At 45.9% G+C, this 23,076-nt stretch overlaps 2 protein-coding genes across 2 annotated transcripts in view; one reads left to right on the forward strand and one right to left on the reverse strand.

The window, feature by feature from the left end:
* LOC144485603 (uncharacterized) overlaps nt 1-1,474 on the reverse strand; it is a gene marked incomplete at its 5' end in the record, with an annotated part of 51,572 nt that extends 50,098 nt beyond the window's left edge. Inside the window, one exon of the mRNA XM_078203702.1 lies at nt 915-1,474. Within this exon, the coding sequence (XP_078059828.1) occupies nt 915-1,474 (560 nt within the window). The remainder of the gene's footprint in view (nt 1-914) is intronic.
* Nucleotides 1,475-6,301: 4,827 nt separating this feature from the next.
* Nucleotides 6,302-23,076, forward strand: part of LOC144485612 (uncharacterized) — a 100,276-nt gene continuing 83,501 nt past the window's right edge. The window contains exons 1-4 of the mRNA XM_078203709.1: nt 6,302-6,432; nt 8,053-9,117; nt 9,370-9,537; nt 9,622-9,649. Of these exons, the coding sequence (XP_078059835.1) occupies nt 8,354-9,117; nt 9,370-9,537; nt 9,622-9,649 (960 nt within the window). The 5' untranslated portion in view covers nt 6,302-6,432; nt 8,053-8,353. The remainder of the gene's footprint in view (nt 6,433-8,052; nt 9,118-9,369; nt 9,538-9,621; nt 9,650-23,076) is intronic.

Here is a 23,076-nt window from a genome sequence, read left to right on the forward strand (position 1 = left end):
ACTGGAAACTTTAACCTGCTGTTTCACTTTGATTTAGGAGCAGATCCCAGTTTTACACCAATCTCTGATTCATGTATCCAGCATTCACCATCATTCTAAAAACAGAAGTTGCTGCAAAATCTCAGTAAGTCTGACAGAATCTGTAAAGACAGGAACAGTTAATGTTTCCAGTTGAATGTGACTCTTCTTCAGAGTCAAAACATTAGCTCTGTTTCTCTCTCCAGAGATGCTGTCAGACCTGCTGAGTTTTTACAGCACTTCTTGTTTTTATTTACGAGTTCAGGACTCAGACAAGACAATCCACAATACAAATCTTACAACTGGGCCAGGGTTTATTAACATCAGCAGAAACAGACACCAATGAAAATGTTTGGGACCTCGATGTGATTAACAGCAAAATTCAGTCCTTGCAATCACTCGTGAACACGCTGGTGTTTCAGCAGGTGAGGTGACTGCGTGAATCCCTTCCCACACACGGAGCAGGTGAATGGCCTGTCCCCAGTGTGAATTCGCTGGTGCTTTACCAGGTTGGATGATTGACTGAATCTCTTACCACAATCAGAGCAGGTGAATGGTCTCTCCCCAGTGTGAACTCGCTGGTGTCTCAGCAAGGTGGATGAATCAATAAATCCCTTCCCACAACTGGAGCAAGTGAATGGCCTCTCTCCAGTGTGACTTGGCTGGTGTTTTAGCAGGTTGAATGACTGAGTAAATCCCTTCCCACACTCGGAGCAAATAAATGGCCTCTCCCCATTATGAATTTCTGGTGTTTCAGCAGGTCGGATGAATCAGTGAATCCCTTCCCACAATCAGAGCATCCTCTCCATTGACCAACTGTGAGAATGAACAAAATGCAGTTCTGGATGGAATTGAGAGCAGAAACAATAACAGCAGAATCCAACCCCTGGAATAACTCGTGAACTCGCTGGTGTCTCAGCAGCAAGAATGAAACTCTGAATCCCTTCCCACAGTGAGGGCAGGTGAATGGACTCTCCCCAGTGTGAACTCGCTGGTGTGCCCGCAGGTTGGTTGAAGAAGTGAATCCCTTCCCACACTGAGAACACGTAAATGGTCTCTCCCCCGTGTGAACTCGCTGGTGCCTCCGCAGGTGGGATGAACAAGTGAATCCCTCCCCACACTGAGAGCAGGTGAATGGTTTCTCCCCAGTGTGAACTCGCTGGTGTATCCGCAGGTCAGATAACTGAGTGAATCCCTTCGCACACTGACAGCAGGTGAACGGTCTCTCCCCAGTGTGAACTCGCTGGTGCCTCCGCAGGTGGGTTGAACAAGTGAATCCCTTCCCACACTGAGAACACGTGAACGGTCTCTCCCCAGTGTGAACTCGCTGGTGTCTCTGCAGGCTGGATGACTGAGTGAATCCCTCCCCACACTGAGAGCAGGTGAACGGCCTCTCCCCAGTGTGGTTGCGCCGATGAACTTCCAGCTCAGACGGGTATCTGTATCTCTTCCCACAGTCCACACATTTCCATGGTTTCTCCATGGTGCAGGTGTCCTTGCCTCTGTCTTGGGTGGACAATCAGTTGAAGCCTCGTCCACACACAGAACACGTGTACAGTCTCTCTCTGCTGTGAATGGTGTGATATTTATTCAGGCTGTGTAACTGGTTAAAGCTCTTTAGTCAGTGCACTGGAAGACTCTCACTCGAGTGTGGCAGTGTGTTGGTGCTTTTCCAGTCACACTGATGTTTGAAATCTTTTCAAATCAACAGACCAGACAATCATTTCTCCTTCTAGATTCAAAGGCCGATGATATTCAGCTCCCAAGGAATATGACTCTGTCAGGTCTGACGTGACATTTGAGATTTCGGCCTGTGATTCCTCTTTCAATATCCTGTAAAATTAGTTTACAAAAGTCATCAGTGTCAGTACAGGATCGAAATTCAGAACAGACAATTCTAGTTTCCATGGAACATTCTTTCCTATTTCAGTCCCAAAAAGCTGTGAATCTCCATCCCACACACTCTCCCTCGATTCTCACTCTGCTGTATCTCATATTCACCCTCCCAATTCTCCTGAAGGTGCTGATTGAGGCTGATTAACAGATCCATGCTCACTGCTTCCTGTCCTGGACACAGAGACCATAACAAATAGGAGCTGCAGTCGGCCATTTGGCCCATCGAGCCTTTTAAACTATTCAATGAGATAATTCGTTCATCTACCTCAGCATCATTCTCCCCACACTAAACCCATATCCCTTGATATCTTCAATATCTAGAAACCAATCAATCTCTCTCTTGAAAATAGTTGATGACTGGGGCTTCACTGTCCTCAGGGGTTGAGAATTCCAAATCTTTACCACATCCTTGAGTGAAGAAATCCCCCCACGTCTTAGCTTTTGCTCCATCTTCTTGTCTGTTCCCCATAACCCTTGACACCCTTGTCAGTCAAAGATCTGTCTAACTGGAATATATTCAATGATCCTCAGCCTCCACTGGTGCCTGTGGAAGAGAAATCCAAAAGACTAACAACCCTCTGAGGGAAGAGATGTCTGGAAATATATAATGTAGCTACACTTCCATATTACAAGATATTCAGATCCCAAGGAATATGACTCTGTCGAGGGGTGACAGTTGAGATTTTTGCCTGTGATTCCTCATTCAAAATCCTGTGAAATGAGTTTGCAAAAGTCATCACAGTCAGAATAGGATAGAAATTCAGAGCAGACAATTCTAGTTTCTATGGAACATTCGTTCCTATTTCATTCCCAAAAAGTTGTAAATCTCCATCCAAATCTATGGATTCTATTTACAAATGAAAGTGGATGGGCACTTGAAGGAAATAAACTTTCAGGAGAATGGGGATATAGAGTGGGAATGGGACTGGAATGTTATACAGAGAGTCAGCATGGACTCGAGTTACCGAATGGATTCCTTCTGTGCTGTAATGACTTTATGACTGGAAATATATAACATCGTTGCAGCATTATATTACGATGCAAGAAATAAAAATAAATGTATTTTTTTACGGAAACATAAATAATATATCTAATCTGGGTACCATATAACACTAGACATATCTCTGTCCTATATTAACATACTGTCCCCTTAAATGTCAGCCATCTCCTGGGGAAAGCTGCCCTTTAATGTGAACATGAGGAAAAAGACCATCCTTTTAGACAGACAAATAAATGTGTCAAGCTGAGGGAGCAAAGGATGTTCACCAGGCTGATTCAGGGAATCGCGGGACTGATGTATGAGGAGAGATTGACGAGGTTAGGATTGTTTTCGTTGGAGTTCAGATGAATGAGGGGGGAATCTCATAGAGACTGATAAAATTCTAACAGGTCGAGGCAGGATCGATGCAGGGAGGATGTTCCCGATGGAGTCCAGAACAGGGGGTCACAGTCTGAGGATTCAGGGTAGACCATTTAGGACAGAGGTGAGGAGACATTTCTTCACCCAAAGAGTGGTGAGTCTGTGGAATTTATTACCACAGGAAGTAGTCGATGCCAAAACATTGAATGTATTCAAGAGGCGGCTGGATAAAGCACTTGGGGCGAATGGGATCACAGGTAATGGGGAAAAAGCGGGATTAGGCGACTGAGTTGGATGATCAGCCATGATCGTAATGAATGGCGGAGGAGGCTCGAAGGGCCAAATGGCCTCCTCCTATCTTCTATGTTTCTATATCAATGTCTTTAAGAGAAAGAGAGAGACAGACCTGGGCCAATCTTTCCAGAGTCTGCATCCTCCCTGGATTCACTTCCTTTCCCTTCAGTTTCTACAAGTCCCCAATTTCCCCCAGAATGAGAAAAGAAACTCACAGATGTTGGCCTCTTTTAGGTCAAACTCACAGATGTGGCTTCTTTTTGTTTATTACAAATACGTTAATACAAAACAATTACAAATACACAAAGAACAAATGTGAAAAAAATACATTACCAATGGCTAACGCCATCCATTTATCAGTTACTACCTTCCATTTCGGAAGGGTTCATCATCAATTACAGTTTTCCAGGGCATTGCCCTCAAAATACACCTCCATTTACAAATCATAATCTACAAATCTACAAACATTAACACAACACTACAACTGTACACAACAAAAAATAAACACTGAAGCATAAGGGCACCGTCCCCTGGGTTTGTCCACCTGCCGGGGGATGCAACCCTCCAGTGGTACTCATATCCGGGGGTTACACCTTACGGATGTTCAGCCGGAGGGGGGAAATGGGGGAAACCACCCTGCCGACTCAATCCGGAATCCCTTCCGGAATTTCAGCCGGGGCGGTGGGAGAGTCTCTCCAGGGTACTCAGTTCGGGCCTGCCTTCCCAATTTTTCTCCCGGAGAATAAAAATCCCTCTGGTGTTACTATGTCCGGGGCTTCACCACCCAGAACTTTCCCCAAGTGGATGTCACACCCCCCGGGGGTGACTTTATCCAGGGGGGGATGCCCCCCAGGCCACAAATAACGCAAGAAAATAGACGGGGGCCAGAACAAACCACCAACTACCATAACAGGATAACCACATATTACAATAACAAACAATCCATGAAAAATACATTACCAATGGCTAACGCCATCCATTTATCAGTTACGACCTTCCATTTTGGAAGGGTTCATCGTCAATTACAGTTTTCCAGGGCATTGCCCTCAAAATACACCTCCATTTACAAATCATAATCTACAAATCTACAAACATTAACAACACTACAACTGTACACAACAAAAAAATAAACACTGAAGCATAAGGGCACCGTCCCCTGGATTTGTCCACCTGCCGGGGGATGCAACCCTCCAGTGGTACTCATATCCGGGGGTTACACCTTACGGATGTTCAGCCGGAGGGGGGAAATGGGGGAAACCACCCCGCCTACTCAATCCGGACTGCCTTCCGGAATTTCAGCCGGGGCGGTGGGAGAGTCTCTCCAGGGTACTCAGTTCGGGCCTGCCTTCCCAATTTTTCTCCCGGAGAATAAAAATCCCTCTGGTGTTACTATGTCCGGGGCTTCACCACCCAGAACTTTCCCCAAGTGGATGTCACACCCCCCGGGGGTGACTTTATCCAGGGGGGGATGCCCCCCAGGCCACAAATAACGCAAGAAAATAGACGGGGGCCAGAACAAACCACCAACTATCATAACAGGAAAACCACATATTACAATAACAAACAATCCATGAACAACCATACAATTGTGAAACATTTCGGAGGCATCGCCTTCCAGAGCTTCGCCCATCAACATTCCACCGTCCGAAGTCGACAACGCTCAACTACAGTCCTCCAAAGTCCACCACTCCGGGCCAGAACTTCCAAAATCACACCCACTGGGGCTGCACCGTCTGGGGTCACACCTTCCGCGGCTGAACCTTCCGAAACCATAGTTCCCAAATGGCTCCTCCCTGGCTTGGGTCTTCCGAGATTGCATCTACCTGGGCCACGCCTTTCAAGGCACAGGAATCCCAGCGAGAGCAGCATTCAACAAGCCCCAGCCGAAACAAAAAGTCCTTGCACAAGTCACGAACCCAAGCACTTGAAACAGAAACTTCACGCCGACCAAGGCGTTCCTCCCAGCGGCCACATTTCCAAAAGCTCACCGCAAGGCGCGCATTAAGCCCGCCTTGAACTCCTTATCCTCTGCCCGCCCCCTGCCTGGAGCACACCATACTGGCCAACACGCAAAGCGAACGGCCAATATGGTGGACTGGCTGGACAATCCAATCTTTCCCACTCACAGAGGTTGGAGACAGGAGGAAGATTGAATCTATCTGAAGCTCAATCTTTGTTCAGAGAGAGGAGGAGGATGAGCAGCAGTTTGTTGGACAAACAATGGAGGAACATTCGTGCAGCCATTGACACAAGGCCCGGACTCTGACTGGCTGGAGGACCAGGGCTGATCCGGTCCTCCACGCATTGCCATTGGTCAATCTGCCGCATGTAGACAATAAGGGGCGGAACCCGAGCCCACGTGGGGGTGGGCGGGGCTTTGACCGCCAGCCGCGCTGAGCTGGTGTCCAATCCGCAGTGTGCTGCTTCTGTAACCAGTGATATTGCTGCCAATGGGACACTGCGTGCTGGGAACGCCCCTCTGAGTCATTGTGACGACTCAATCCAACAGCAATCACTCTGCTCCGCGCCAACATCCTTGGATCCCAGTGCGCAGGCCCGGACGCCCGGACATGGGAGCCCCGACCCCACCCTTTGTACCCCCCTCCCCCGGCACCTCCTCGAGCCAAGGTTTCCAGGCACCCGGCCCTGAGGGAGAGGGGAAACTGCGCATGTGCAGGGGAGAGCCCGCCCCCTGACCTTCACGCTGAGGTGTTGACCAATGGGAAGAATTGGAGGACCGGAAGGACTCTGGTCCTCCAGCCAATCACAGGACGGGCTTTGTGTGAAAGAAGATTGCGCTTCAGACTGACTGAAACTTCCTCCTGTTTGTTTATTTGGTTTGACCTTAAAAGAGGCCAACATCTGTGAGTAAAACACTTTCTTTTCTCCCCCTTTCCATTTCTTTTCTCATTCTGGGGGAAATTGGGGACTTGCAGCAACTGATCACAAGAAATAGAAGCAGGAGAGGCCACCAGGCCCTTCAAGCGACCCTGCCATTCAGAACAATCCTGGCTGATCGATGCCGGCCTCCTTTTGTGAGCCATTTCCCCATCGCCCTCTATTCCTCAATCTATCAAATATTTATCCACCTCCATTTTAAATATTTCTAATGATTCAGCCTCTACCATCCTTTGGAGCAGAGAATTCCAGAGATTCACCACCCTCAGCGAGAAGAAATTTCTCCGCACCTCAGTTTTAAATGACTGGCCCTTTAACTTCATAGAAACATAGAAACCCTACAGTACAGAAAGAGGCTATTTGGCCCATCGAGTCTGCACCGACCACAATCCCACCCAGGCCCTACCCCCATATCCCTACATATTTACCCGCTAATCCCTCTAATCTACGCATCCCAGGACACTAAGGGGCAATTTTAGCATGGCCAATCAACCTAACCTGCACATCTTTGGACTGTGGGAGGAAACCGGAGCACCCGGAGGAAACCCACGCAGACACGAGGAGAATGTGCAAACTCCACACAGACAGTGACCCAAGCCGGGAATTGAACCCAGGTCCCTGGAGCTGTGAAGCAGCAGTGCTAACCACTGTGCTACCATGCCGCCCCTTGTAGCGTGTTCTCTTCCTCTCGTGAAAATATCTCACCATCTACTCTATCAAGCTCCCTCAGGATCTTATACAGATTTACAGATGCACCATAGCAAGCATTCTTTCTGGTTGTATCACAGTTTTAATGTGGCTCCTGCTCTGCCCAAGACCGCAAGGAACTACAAAATGTCGTGAATGTAGCCCAATCCATCACGCAAACCAGGGCCCCCCATCCATTGACTCTGTCTACACTTCCCACTGCCTTGGCGAAGCAGCCAGCATAATCAAGGACCCCACACACCCCGGACATTCTCTCTTCCACCTTCTTCCGTCGGGAAAAAGATACAAAAGTCTGAGGGCATCTACCATAAAAAGGCATTTCATAGAAACCCTACAGTGCAGAAAGGGGCCTGCTGCTGTCAGACTTTTGAATGGACTTACCTTGCATTAAGTTGCTCTTTCTCTACACCCGAGCTATGACTGTAACACTACATTCTGCACTCTCTTGCTTCCTTCTCTATGAATGGTATGCTTTGTCTGTATAGTGCGCAAGAAACAATACTTTTCACTGTTTGTTAATACGTGCGACAATAATGAATCAAATCAAATTATATGTTTGAATAAAGTCATCCTCACTCTTCTAAACTCCAAGGAACACAGACCCAGACTATTTAGTCTCTCGAGACAGGACAACTCTATTTGTTCTGACCTCGCTGTCCAGGACAGGAAGCAGTGAGCATGGATCTGTCATTCATCCTGAATCAGCACCATCAGGAGTGTTGGGTGGCTGAATGTTAGATCCGGCAGCGTGAGAATGGAGGGACAATGTGTGGGATGGAGATTTACAGATTTTCATTAATGACAGAGGAAAGGATGTTCCCATAGAAGCGAGAATTGTCTGTTCTGACTGTGATGTTTTTTGTAAATTGTTTTTAAAGGATATCAGAAGAGGAGGAATCACAGACAGAAATCTCAAATGTCACATCTCGATCTGACAGAGTCACGATCTGTCGGCTTTAAAAGATTTCAAACATCAGTGTGATTGGAAAAGCACCGAGACACACACACACCTGAGTGAGAGTGTTCCAGTGAACTGACTGTGGAAAGAGCTTGAACCAGTGACACAGCCTGAAGAGATATCACACCATTCACAAAAAAGAGCAACTGTACCTGTGTTCTGTGTGTGGATGAAGCTGCAACTGATCGTCCAACCTGGAGAGACACAAGGACACCAGCACCATGGAGAAACCATGGAAATGTGGGGACTGTGGGAAGGAATTCAGGTTTTCGTCACAACTGGAAATCCATCAGCGCATTCACACTGGGGAGAAGCCATTCACCTGCTCTCAGTGTGGGAAGGGATCCACTCAGTCATCCCACCTGCTGACACACCAGCGAGTTCACACTGGAGAGAGGCCATTCACCTGCTCTCAGTGTGGGAAGGGATTCACTCGGCTATCCTTCCTACAGTGCCACAAGAGAGTTCACACTGGAGAGAGACCATTCATCTGCTCTCAGTGTGGGAAGGGATTCACTCAGTCATCCCACCTGCAGACACACCAGCGAGTTCACACTGGAGAGAGGCCATTCACGTGCGCTGAGTGTGGGGAGGGATTCACTCGGCTATCCTTCCTACAGTCCCACAAGCGAGTTCACACCGGGGAGAAACCGTTCACCTGTTCTCAGTGTGGGGAGGGATTCACTCAGTCATCCCACCTGCGGATACACCAGCAAGTTCACACCGGGGAAAAACCGTTCACCTGCTCTCAGTGTGGGGAGGGATTCACTCAGTCATCCCACCTGCGGATACACCAGCAAGTTCACACCGGGGAAAAACCGTTCACCTGCTCTCAGTGTGGGGAGGGATTCACTCAGTCATCCTCCCTGCTGATACACCAGCGAGTTCACACCGGGGAGAAACCGTTCACCTGCTCTCAGTGTGGAAAGGGATTCAGTTATTCATCCCACCTGCGGGTACACCAGCGAGTTCACACTGGGGAGAGGCCATTCACCTGCCCTCAATGTGGGAAGCGGTTCAGTGATTCATCCCATCTGCGGAGACACCGACGAGTTCACAGCGGGGAGAGGCCGTTCACCTGCTCTGTGTGTGGGAAGGGATTCACTGATCCATCAACCCTGCAGAGACACCAGCAAGTTCATACTGGGCAGAAGCCATTTATCTGCTCCCAGTGTGGGAAGAGATTCCCTCTCTCATCCCAGCTGCTGACACACCAGAGAGTTCACACTGGGTAGAGGCCATTCACCTGCTCCGTGTGTGGGAAGGGATTCACCATGTCAGCCAATCTATTGAGACATCAGCGGGTTCACACTGGGGAGAGGCCATTCACCTGCTCTCAGTGTGGGAAGGGATTCAGTGATTCATCCGCTCTGCAAATACACCAGCGCATTCACACTGGGGAGAGGCCATTCACCTGCTTTCAATGTGGGAAGGGATTCAGTCAGTTATCCAACCTGCAGATACACCAGCGAATCCACACTGGGGAGAGACCATTCACCTGCTCTCACTGTGGGAAGGTCTTCTCTTGGCTTTTCAAACTGCAGACACACCAGCAAATCCACACTGGAGAGAAACCGTTCACCTGCTCTCAATGTGGGAAGATATTCAGTGATTCATCCTCCCTGCAGAAACACTGGCGAGTTCACACAGAGTAGGGGTCGTTCACCTGCTCTCAACGTGGGAATGGAATTGCTTACTCATTCCATCTGCTGAGACACCAGCGAGTTCACAAGTGATTCCAGGGTTTGGATTCTGCTGTTATTGTTTCTGCTTTCACTTATGTCCAGGACTGCATTTTGTTCATTCTCTCAGTTGGTCAACGGGGAGAGTCAGAGGGTTTCTTTCTGCTGGACTGGCCGGACTCACGGCTTTGCCTCCAGTGGGCTGATGATCTTTGAGCCTGGGAGAGCACATTTCTTGTCTTCAAATTTCACAAGGATCACAAGAGTGAAGCACGTTTGTCAGTTCAAAGATATTTCATTCGTAATTCTGTTTGGAACCCCACTGAAGTATGTGACATTGCCATGGAGATGGGCTGTGGTACTTATATGGTTCTTTTGTTTAATTTATCGGGATGTTTCTCACAGAAGAAAACTAATATATGAGATCCTATATCTGAGATGGATTGGGAAACTGCATCAAAAGGTATAATAGGAGACAGGTAATAGCTAATATTTCAGGGATTATTATATGTTGATGAGAGGGTCAGTTAGCTCAGTTGGCTGGATGGCTTGGTTGTGGTGTGGAGTGGTACCAACAGTGCAGGTTCAACTCCCGTACTGGCTGAGGTTACACACAAATGCCCCACCTTCTCAACCTTGTCCCTCATTTGATGTGTGGTGACCCTCAGGTTAAACCACCACCGGTCAGCTCTCTCTCAAAGCGGAGATCAGTCTGTGGTCCTCTGGGACTTTGACCACTTTCATTTCACATATATATAACAAATATAGATTCCTTTAAGGAACAAAAATCCAATGGGAAAAGTGAAGCAACTATGGCTTACAAGAAAAGTTAAAGATTCAATTAGATCCGTGGAAGAGACTCAAAGTGGCCAAAATATTCATAAGGCCAAGGATTGGGAACTTGTTTTAGAATTCAACAAAGAAGGACCAAGAAACTGATAAAGAAAGAGAAAATTGAATATGAGTGCAAACGAGCGAAACATAAAAACTGATTGAAAAAGCTCCTATCGGTATGTGAAAAGGAAAAGATTCACAAAGACAAATGTGGGTCCATTCCAGGCGGACACAGGAGAGTTTATAATAGGAAATAGGAAAATGGCAGAGAAACCAAACAATGTGTCTGTGGAGATAGTGGATACACTGGTGGTCATCTTTCCAAATTCTATAGATTCTGGAATGGTTGCTGCAGATTGGAAGATGGAAAATGTAACCCCACTCTTTAAGGGGAGAGAGAGAAAATGGGAACCACAGACCTGTTAGCCTTAAACTGTTTTCCCTCAGTAGGAGGGAAAATGCTACTATCTATTATAAAGGATACTCTTGGACACCCAGATTCCTCTGAATCTCAGAGCTCTGCAATTTCTCACCATTTAGATAATAAATCTTTTATTCTCTCAGCCAAATTTGACAATTTCACATTTTCCCGCACTATATGTAGACAGGCCAACTAGAGGTGAGGCTATATTGGATCTGGTGCTGGGAAATGAGCCAGACCAGGTGCTAGACTTGGAAGTTGGTGTGCATTTTGGTGATAGTGACCACAATTCGGTTACGTTCACCTTAGTGATGGAAAGGGATAGGCATGAACCTCGGGCCAGTGGTTTTAGCTGGGGGAAGGGTAATTATGAGGCTATTAGGAGAGAATTAGGAAACATAGGTTGGACTAGGAGATTACAGGGACTGGGAACGTCCGACATGTGGAGTTTTTTCAAGGAGCAGCTACTGCGAGTCTGTGATAGGTATGTCCCTGTCAGGCAAGGAGGAATTGGTAGGGCTAGGGAACCGTGGTGCACCAAAAAAGTTTCTTTGTTGGTTAAAAAGAAAAAGGAGGCTTATGTTCGGATGAGACGTGAGCACTCGGGTAGTGCACTAGAAAGCTTTAGATTGGCTAAGAGGGAGTTGAAGAGCGAGCTTAGAAGGGCTAAAAGGGGACATGAGAAGACTTTGGCGGATAGGGTTAAAGAGAATCCTAAGGCGTTCTATAGGTATGTCAAGAACAGAAGGTTGGTTAGGGCAAGTTTAGGGCCAGTTATAGATGGCAGAGGGAAGTTATGTGTGGAACCGGAGGAGATTGGTGAAGCATTGAACCAATATTTCTCTTCGGTGTTCACGCAAGGGGACATGAATATAGCTGAGGAGGACACTGGGTTGCAAGGGAGTAGAATAGACAGTATTACAGTTGATAAGGAGGATGTGCAGGATATTCTGGAGGGTCTGAAAATAGATAAATCCCCTGGTCCGGATGGGATTTATCCAAGGATTCTCTGGGAGGCAAGAGAAGTGATTGCAGAGCCTCTGGCTCTGATCTTCAGGTCGTCGTTGGCCTCTGGTATAGTACCAGAAGATTGGAGGTTAGCGAATGTTGTCCCATTGTTTAAGAAGGGGAACAGAGACTTCCCCGGGAATTATAGACCGGTGAGTCTCACTTCTGTTGTCGGCAAGATGTTGGAAAAAATTATAAGGGATAGGATTTATAGTTATTTGGAGAGTAATGAATTGATAGGTGATAGTCAGCATGGTTTTGTGGCAGGTAGGTCGTGCCTTACTAACCTTATTGAGTTTTTTGAGAAAGTGACCAAGGAGGTGGATGGGGGCAAGGCAGTGGACGTGGTATATATGGATTTTAGTAAGGCGTTTGATAAGGTTCACCATGGTAGGCTTCTGCAGAAAATGCAGATGTATGGGATTGGGGGTGATCTAGGAAATTGGATCAGGAATTGGCTAGCGGATAGGAAACAGAGGGTGGTGGTTGATAGTAAATATTCATCATGGAGTGCGGTTACAAGTGGTGTACCTCAGGGATCTGTTTTGGGGCCACTGCTGTTTGTAATATTTATTAATGATCTGGATGAGGGTATAGTTGGGTGGATTAGCAAATTTGCTGATGACACCAAAGTCGGTGGTGTGGTAGACAGTGAGGAAGGGTGTCGTAGTTTGCAGGAAGACTTAGACAGGTTGCAAAGTTGGGCCGAGAGGTGGCGGATGGAGTTTAATGCGGAGAAGTGTGAGGTAATTCACTTTGGTAGGAATAACAGATGTGTTGAGTATAGGGCTAACGGGAGGACTTTGAATAGTGTGGAGGAGCAGAGGGATCTAGGTGTATGTGTGCATAGATCCCTGAAAGTTGGGAATCAAGTAGATAAGGTTGTTAAGAAGGCATATGGTGTCTTGGCGTTTATTGGTAGGGGGATTGAATTTAGGAGTCGTAGCGTTATGTTGCAACTGTACACAACTCTGGTGCGGCCGCACTTGGAGTACTGTGTGCAGTTCTGGTCCCCACATTACAGGAAGGATGTGGAGGCTTTGGAGAGGGTGCAGAGGAGGTTTACCAGGATGTTGCCTGGTGTGGAGGGGAGATCCTATGAGGAGAGGCTGAGGGATTTGGGATTGTTTTCGCTGGAAAGGCGGCGGCTAAGAGGGGATCTTATTGAAACATATAAGATGATTAGAGGTTTAGATAGGGTGGATAGTGATAGCCTTTTTCCTCTGATGGAGAAATCCAGCATGAGGGGGCATGGCTTTAAATTGAGGGGGGGTAGTTATAGAACCGATGTCAGGGGTAGGTTCTTTACCCAGAGGGTGGTGAGGGATTGGAATGCCCTGCCAGCATCAGTAGTAAATGCGCCTAGTTTGGGGGCGTTTAAGAGATCCGTAGATAGGTTCATGGACGAAAAGAAATTGGTTTAGGTTGGAGGGTCACAGTTTTTTTTTAACTGGTCGGTGCAACATCGTGGGCCGAAGGGCCTGTTCTGCGCTGTAATGTTCTATGTTCTATGTTCTATGTTCTATATTCCATTTACCATATCTTTTCCCACTCACTTTTCTGCATCACTTTGTATCTCCTTACCACCTCTTCACGACTTACTCTCCTGCCTATCTTTGTATCATTGGAACATAGGAGCAGGAGCTGGCCATTCAGCCCATCGAGCCTGCTCGACCATTCAATCCAATCAGGGCTGAACATCCACTTCAAGGCCTTTTCCCCCACACTATCCCCATATCCCTTTGTGATATTGGTATTTAGAAATCTATCAATCTCTGCTTTAAAAACACTCAATGACTGAACTTCCACAGCCCTCTGGGGTAGAGAATTTCAAAGATTCACAACCCTCTGAGTGAACCCGAACAGGTGCGGAGTGTGGCAGTGAGGAGATTTTCACAGTAACTTCATTTCAGTGTTAATGTAGGCCTACTTGTGACAGTAATAATGAACTTTTAAAAAATAAATATCTCCCCTGAGACTGGACCTAAGTGGATTCCCCTTTATTTGGAAATTGTGTCTCCTGGTTCTCGACTCCCCAGGGAAAACATCTCATCTGCACCTCCCCTGTCTATCCCTTTAAATATTTTGTAAGTTTCAATGAGATCACCTTTCATTCTTTGAAACACCAGAGAATGCAGACTCGGCAAGCCCAGGCAAGTCGTGGGGATTACAGATAGTGTGACATGGACCCAAGATCCCAGTTGAGGCCGTCCTCGTGTGTGCGGAACTTGGCTATCAGTTTCTGCTCGGAGATTCTGCATTATCGTGTGTCTTGAAGGCCGCCTTGGAGAACGCTTACCCGAAGATCAGAGGCTGAATGCCTGTGAGTGTTCCCCGACAGGAAGAGTACACTCCTGCCTGGTGATTGTCGAGCGGTGTCTTTTCATCCATTGTTGTAGCGTCTGCATGGTCTCAAAATCTCACTAACTGTCCTGGCTTGAGACAATTCACACCTCTTTAACCTGTGCTTAACCCTCTCTCCACTCGCATTGTCTGCACCTGTAAAGACTTGATTACCTGTTAAGACTCACATTCCAACCATTATCTTGTAATTGAGTTTGTGTCTGTATATGCCCTGTTTGTGAACCCAATTCTTCACTCACCTGAGGAAGGGGCTGCGCTCTGAAAGCTTGTGCTACCAAATAAACCTGTTGGACTTTAACCTGGTATTGTGAGACTTAATGATGCCGAGGAAATACGGCATGTCTGCCATGACTCTCACCAACTTTTACAGATGCACCATAGAAAGCATTCAAGTCTGAGATCACGTACCAACCGACTCAAGAACACCTTGTCTGCTGCCATCAGACTCTTGAATGGACCTATCTTGCATTAAGCTGATCTTTCTCTTCACCCTAGCTATGACTTTAACACTATTTACTGCACATTCTCCTTTCCTTCTCCCTGATGTACTCTATGAACAGTATGTTTTTTGTCTGTATGTTGTGAAAGAAACAATACTTTTCACAGTATCCCAATACAGGTGATAATAATAAATCAAATCAAAGACGTTACCACTGAGTCACCTTCTTCCCTAATTGGAGGAGGGCAGGGAGCTCGGAGGTTGTGGGGCTGGTGGAGGTTCCAGAGACTGTCTATCATGGAGAAAGTGGCTGCCTCCATGGAGCTTCAAGCACGGCTCTGACTTGCCTCCAAGCAGGTCATGACCATAAACTGTAAACTTCCAGCCCTTGTCCATTGTTACATCCCGAGGACCAGCTCCCCCTCTCTCTGGCTTTGTGCTGATTGTCGATCCGGCTGGGAGCCACTGGGTGGATGAGTGGGTGAAGGAATGTTCAGTGAACATGAAGGGGGTTGTGTCTGTTTCCCCATTTTTGTTCTGTTCACTTTTCCAATATTTATTTATTTTCATTTTTAACCGAAAGATATTCAAGTTGTAACACTGAGATCCAGAGGAGTTTAAATCTGTTAAAATCAATCCCATCCTGTACACAGGAGGACTGGACTGGCCCCAACTTTTTATGGTATCAATAAACACAGATCTTACAAGATGTTTATCGGGGGAATTGTTTTTCTGTGAGACCAGGGACAGTCAAACTCTGTCCCAAAGTTCAGATTAGAGCCTTGAGCCTGGGCTATGGGGCCACACACATGGAGCCCCGTTCCCAGATGTCCTTTCCCAGTTGTCCTTCACCCATGATTTAAATCACTCCACCATTGGTGGCCGTGCCTTCAGCTGCCTGGACCCTAAGCTCTGGAATTTCCTCCCTCAACCTCTCCACCTTTCCACTTCACTTTCCTCCCTAAAGACTCTCCTTATAACCAATCTCTTTGGATCATCTGACGCAATATGTCCTTTTGTTCCTGTGTAACTGCTTAGGATATTTTATGTGAAAAGCACTACATTAATATAAGTTGTTGTTGTAGTTCAGTGAAATCTGATCACTTACTGAGTGAGTGAGTTTGTATAAATGTAGCTCAGATGGACACAGTTTGTTAGAACAGACCTGGGGAGAAGGAAGCTCTGACCTAACCACTGGACCTTTTGTTCCAACTTTTGTTCCAACCTTTTGTTCCAACACCCTGAAGCTAAATGTTTTCCAGTCACACTGGCTGTCTACAGAATAAATCTGAAATTTTAAACACCCCCCCCCCCCTCCTTAAATAAGAAAAAAAAACAATATAAATACATTGATATCAACTGCATGGCTATCATTGCAACATTTTTTTATTCATTTGTGGGATATGGTCGTCGTTGGCTGGCCAGCATTTATTGCCCATCCCTAGTTGCCCTTGGTGGGCATTTAAGAAACAACCACATTGCTGTGGCTTTGGTGTCACATGTAGGCCAGACCAGGTAAGGACGGCAGATTTCCTTCCCTAAAGGACATTAGTGAACATACATGCAGATATAGGAATTAGGAGGAGTCAGCTACTTGGCCCCTTGAGTCTGGCCTACCATTCAATAAGATAATGTCTGATCTGATTGTAACCTCAACTCCATATACCCACCCACCCCGATAAATTTTCACCCCCTTATTTATTGTTACGATCCTTGACCAGACCCCGGGATGTGAGGGGAGATCCAGTTAGGGACAATAAACACTTTGATTGAAATAATGGTTGCGATTCAAGACACTTGACAAGTGGCACGGTGGCACAGTGGTCAGCACTGCTGCCTCAGCACCAGGGGCCCCAAGTTCGATTCCCGGCTTGGGTGACTGTCTGTGTGGAGTTTGCGCATTCTCCCTGTGTCTGTGTGGGTTTCCCCCGGGTGCTCCGGTTTTGTCCCACAGCCCAAAGGTGTGCTGGTTAGGTGGATTGGACATGCTAAATTGCCCCTTAGTGTCAGGGGGACTAGCTAGGGTAAATGCATGGGTTATGGGGATAGAGCCTGGGTGAGATTGTGGTCGGTGCAGACTCGATGGGCTGAATGGCCTCCTCTAGGGATTCTATGAGTCTAACAAGTGAATAAAGGCACAAGATTCCACAGATTCTGGAGCAGGACTGGAGGGGGCACTCCGCTCCCTCTCGGTCCTCCAGCCCGCCCCTCATTCACTCTAGTTGGTTGGAGGACCAGCCGCTCCCGCTTGGTCCTCCAGCTGCTCCCTCTCGGCTCTCCAGCCAACCAGCGAATCCTCTCTCTTCATTGTTGTGGAATCATAACCTGGAGCAAAGGCCCAACTGAGAAAAGGTGATTATTTCTGGATATTTAAAATCAGTAATAAAGTCATTAAAGTTGATTTGTTGTTGTGAGCTGCATAATTTGTTGGGATGAGAGTGAAGGAATGGACCAACAGCCTGAGTCACCAGTTTAAGGACAGGAGGAGAGAGAATCAGACTGAATCTGGAGCAATGAGCAGAGAGGGACAGGAGTGTGTGGGACACAGTTACAGATCTGGGGAAGTATATATGGGGGAACTATAAGTATACAAAGAGGAAGAGAATAGCTAAAGTAAATGTTGGTCCTTTAGAGGACAATACTGATGATGGGGAACACAGAGATGGCAGAGACACAAACCAATATTTTGCCTCTGTCTTCATGGTAGAGAATCATGAAGATTTTCCAAAAACTATCGTTAATGTAGAGGAACTTGGTACAATAACCATCACTAGGGAGACAGTGTTGAATAAACTAAAAGGATTAAAGGCAGATAAGTCTCTGGGGCCTGATGGCCTGCACCCTCGGGTATTAAAGGAGGTGGCAGCAGAGATAGTGGATGCATTAGTTGTGATATTTTAAAATTCCTTGGTTTCTGGTAAGGTCTCGGTGGATTGGAAACACGCTAATGTGATGCCTTTATTCAAAAAGGGAGAGGGAAAAAAGTAGGAAAGCAAAGGCCAGTTCGCTTGACCTCTGTAGTGAGGAAGTTGCTGGAATCAATCGTTAAGGAGGAGATGAATGAGCATTTGGAACGTCAAAGCTCAATCCATTGTCAGCATGGTTTTATTCAGGGTAAGTCATGTTTGACAAACTTGCTTGAATTCTTTGAGGATATAACCAGCAAGGTGGATAGTGGGGAACCTGTGGATGTGGTATATATAGACTTCCAGAAGTCGTTTGACAAGGTGCCACATAAAAGACCGATCCAGAAGTTGAGATCGCAGGGGATTGGGGGTATTGCACTAGATTGGATTGAGGATTGGCTCACTGACAGAAAGCAGAGGGTCGGGATAAATGGGTCCTTCTCTGGCTGGCAAAATGTAACTAATGGGGTGCTGCAGGGGTCAGTCTTCAGACCTCAACTCGACAATCGATATAAATGATCTGCAACCAGGGACAGAGTGTAACACAGCAAAATTTGCGGATGACACTAAAATAGGTGGGAAAGCAGTCAGTGAAGAGGATATAAAGATTCCACAGATGGATATAGATAGGTTAGGAGAATGGGCAAAAGTTTGGCAGATGGAGTTTAGTGTGGATAGGTGTGAGGTTATCCACTGACAGAAAAAAATGGAAAGGCTAATTATCTAAATGGAAAGCAGATTCAAAATGTGTCCAGGCAGAGGGATCTGGGTGTCTATGTTCATGAATCACAGAAAGTCGGTCTGCAGGTGCAGCATGTCATAAAAAAGGCAAATGGGATGTTGGTATTTATTGTAAAGAATCTGGAGTATAAACAGGTGGGGAGGTGGATTTGAGACCAGGGAGAGATCAGCCATGATCTGATTGAATGGCGGAGCAGCTCGAAGAGCTGAGTTTACCAACTTCTGCTCCTAATTCCTCTGTTCCCTTGAAAGCTTCCACAGAAACTAGAATTGTCTGCTCTGAATTTCTGTCCTCTATTTACACTGATAACTTCTGTAAACTCCTTTTACAGGGGGTGAGAGTGAGAGGAGTTCCAGACAGAAAAGTCAGAACAAACATCATGTCAAAATCTGAGAGTCACTCGATTCATCAGGAGCTGAATATCATTGGTCTTTGAATGTGGAAGGAAAAATGTTTATCTGTTCTGTCTGTGGGAAAAGATTTCATAAATCAATGGGATTGGAAAATCACCGAGACACACACACACCCGAGTGAGAGTGTTCCAGTGAACTGACTGTGGAAAGAGCTTTAAACAGTTACACAGCCTGAAAAAACATCACATTGTTCACAGAGGGGAGAAGCTGTACACGTGTTGTGTGTGTGGACGAGGCTTCAACTGATCATCAACCTGGAGTGACATGATGACACCGACACCACGGAGAAACCGTGGAAATGTGGCGACTGTGGGAAAGCATTCACTTGCCCATCCAAACTGGAAATAGATTGACACACCCACACTGGGGAGAGACCCTTCAACTGCTCCATGTGTGGGAAGGATTTCACTCAGTCATCCAACTTAGCATTACATCAGCGTGTTCACACTGGGGAGAGGCCGTTCAGCTGCTCCGAGTGTGGGAAGGGATTCATTGATTCATCTCAGCTGCTGAAACACCAGTGAGTTCACCAGGGATTGGATTCTGCTGTTATTGCTGCTGTTAATGACAACCAGGCCCTTTCATTCTGACAGCTGGAGTTTGTTTATACTCAGTAACTAGGCTGGAGTTTAATATTCTGGATCTAGAGCTGATTGCGTTCTCTGGGCTGCAGTGTCCCTTTAAGAACCTCTGTCTGCGACCTTTCCCCATAATTCAGCAACTCGCATCAGAAATTAATTTACGAACAGGATTCTGAACTTCTTACTTCAATCCCAAATTGATCTTCGGTACAAACTTTACAATTCAGTGTCTGAGAGGTTCCACTGATTAACATCTCCAATTAAAATGCTGATTAATCCTTGCTGACAATTCTTACTGATCTGCACATTACACACAGTCACACCTCCATTATCCACCAGAAAGAAGGGGAATGGAAATTGGTGGAGAATCGAGAGATCCCAAATGTTACCCCTCCCGTCTGGTACAGAATTCCCCTCAGCCCGGGAGTGGAGACAAGTTCAATCCAAGTAACGGACTGTAAGAAATTGTTATCTAATAACTTTATAAAATTTTCAGAATATTCTGGATTATAGAAGTAGCTCACTCTCTGTCTTATGAAGAAAGCTTCCATCGCAGCTCTGACGAAGGGTCATCCAGACTCAAAACATCGGCTCTATTTTTCTCCCTCCAGATGCTGTCAGACCAGCTGAAATTTTCCAGCATTTTCTGTTTTTGAAACACAGGACAGGCTTGTTATCTCTGCCAAGGACAATGTCGCGAGACCCTGAAACAAGAGATTTATAACCCTGATACAATCGGATCTCATGACCCGTACATAAACCAGCTGCCTGTGTGAAGTTTAAAACAGGCTCTTGAGAGCAAAGGGATTTTGAAGTGATCCGTACTGCCTTCAGCCCAATACCCACACTCTGGTTCACACCAGTAAACCATTCAGAGGAGACTGCAGCCACCAGCTACAGAGACCAGCACTCTCTCTGGGACTGGTAAACCATTTTTACCTGCCAGTTTGTGGGTTTTTCCTGTTTATTTGGCTTCTGCATCATATTCAAACTGTTGCTTCTCAATGAAATACTTCAAATCACTTCTGAGCTCAACACCCTTTTTGGGGAATCTGTGATTTGCGGAGCTAAATCTTACAAGTTCGGAGTGGGATCAGTCTTCGTTAAACATGAATGGAGAAGTTCCTAAGTGAAGCCAGGACTATACAATGGCACTGCCTCATTACAGGGAATGACTGATAGATAATCTGACAGAGAAAGTCTGACAGGCCGGGGCTGAGAGATATCCTGGGGATTGGAGAAGGTGGTGATGGGGATTACGAGTAAATCCTATATAATTGGATTTCTAAACCAGTTCAGAAAGGTGAAATTAAGTTGAAGAGGGTCCAGTATCCGTTAGAAAATATCCACAAGGTGGATGCAGATGAACAGGGAGCTGGAGAATATTTAAAGTCCGTGCATGAAGTTTTGTTTGAACCAGATGTATTGACAACATGTCAATAATTTAAAGTTGTGTGAGATGACCTGCACGGTGGGGAGGATGAATCAAAGTTGATCGTTATCACATTTACTGGAAAAGGTTTTATAGTTATTCTTAATGGCAGCTGAAGGGTTTGTGTTGCTGATTCTGATCATTCAAGTAGGTTTACTATGTTATCCATGGGATGTCATCAAAAAATGAGGAAAACAAGCTCATAGTTTAGAAATAGTGAGGTTAGTAAGAAATTAGTGAGAATTCAGTAAGATATTCCTTTTCAAAAATAGAAAATGGGAAAATCTCAATAAGTCTGACAGCATCTGTGGAGCGAGAATATAGCCAATGTTTTGAGGCAGGGAGTCAGTCAGACTCGAAACATTGGCTCTATTCTCTCTCCACAGATGCTGTCAGAAGTGTTGGAATTTTCCAGCATTTTCTGTTTCTGTTTCAGATTCCAGCGTCTGCAGTATTTTGCTTTTATTTCCTTCTCAAGGTGGGGAGATCTGTAAGGAATCACTGTGTGATAAAATATTTAGCAATGTATTGAATATTATAGGAATATCTCTTTCTTATCAGGAAAGCTTCCTGGGTCGACAAACATAGGACAGTGTCGGCCTATTATATCTGCCAAGGACATGTCACTGGCACAGAACCTGAAACAAGACAAACTTGATAGGGTTCAGGAGTTCTCAAAACCCACATGTAAACCAACTGTCTGAGTAAAGATTAAACAGGATGTCCGAGCAAGTGATGAGCCACAAAATGACTTAATGGACAATGGAAATAGCAGGGATTACCTTGAATATCTGCCCCTGACTGATGGACAATTGAGTGAGTGACAAAAAACTCACAGAAATTTGATTTATATAAAGGGCATTTGAGAGGGAAAAATCACAGACAGCAGAGAGCTTCTCAAAGTGATCCATCCATCCACATTTGTTCCTCTTCATTGGAAGTGTGAGTGAGGTTTGTAGATGTGGCCTAATGTACAAAACAATGAATGATGACACTTCAAACTGGAAAGTTCCACTCAACCCCCCGAACCAACAAATGGAGTGTTTGTTGCCATGGCAGCTGAGTGCATTCTGCGTTTCCATATCTCCATCCTGGATTTTTTGCTGATTATTTTAAAGTTGTGTTCTGCAGTTACCAACCATCCTGCCAATGGATACAGTTTCTTCCTGTGTCGATGAAAACTCCTCAGAAGTGTCCACATCTCTATTAAATCACTCCTTAACCTTCTCAGCTCTAAAGAGAACAATCCCAGCTTCTTCAGTCTCTCCACAGAACTGAAATCCCACATCCCTGATACTATTCTGGGAAATTTTCCCTGCACCCTCTCAAAGCGTTGACATCTTTCCCAAAGTGAAATTTAGAACTCAGAATTTAACACTATTTCAGCTGAGGATTAATCCTTGATTTATAAAGATTCACAATGACTGCCTTGCTTTCGTAATCCATGTCTCCATTAATAAACCGAGGACTCCATTAGTTTCATATTTAAACAGCTTGATCAACTTGTCCTGTCGCAGTCAAGCATTTGTGTACATCCACTCCCAGGTCACAGTGTTCCTGCATTCTGTTTAAAGTTGTCCCATTTAGTTTATTCTGCCTCTCCACATTCGTCCTTCCAGAATTCACCATTGAATATGAATCACTTTGGGATGTTCTGAAAGGTTCTAAATGAACACAAGAAATTTATTTCTCTTTCACAGCTGATTTAAGATTGTAGATTTTGCTTCAAAGATTAAATAGGGATTGATTTCAGAGTTAATTAATTGACTGATCAGGAACAATTTCAGCTGGGCGTCAGTGAATCGAGAGGAAAGATTCCAGACAGCGGATCTTCAAGATCCACAACAGGCCCAACAGTTCAATCAGCTCCAGTCTCAGCTCAAGAGCGCTCGACAACTCAACACACAGTCCACAGGGGAGTTCCCCTGCTGTATAGAATCGTAGAATCCCTACAGTGCAGAAGGAGGCCATTCAGCCTATTGAGTCTGCACCAACCACAATCCCACCCAGACCCTATCCCCGTAACCCCACTCTGCAAATCCCCTGACACTAAGGGTCAATTTAGCATGGCCAATCAACCTATGGACTGTGGGAGGAAACCGAGCACCCGGAGGAAACCCAC

Source organism: Mustelus asterias, unplaced genomic scaffold, assembly GCF_964213995.1.
Source record: "Mustelus asterias unplaced genomic scaffold, sMusAst1.hap1.1 HAP1_SCAFFOLD_201, whole genome shotgun sequence".
NCBI classification, from domain to species: Eukaryota; Metazoa; Chordata; class Chondrichthyes; order Carcharhiniformes; family Triakidae; genus Mustelus; species Mustelus asterias.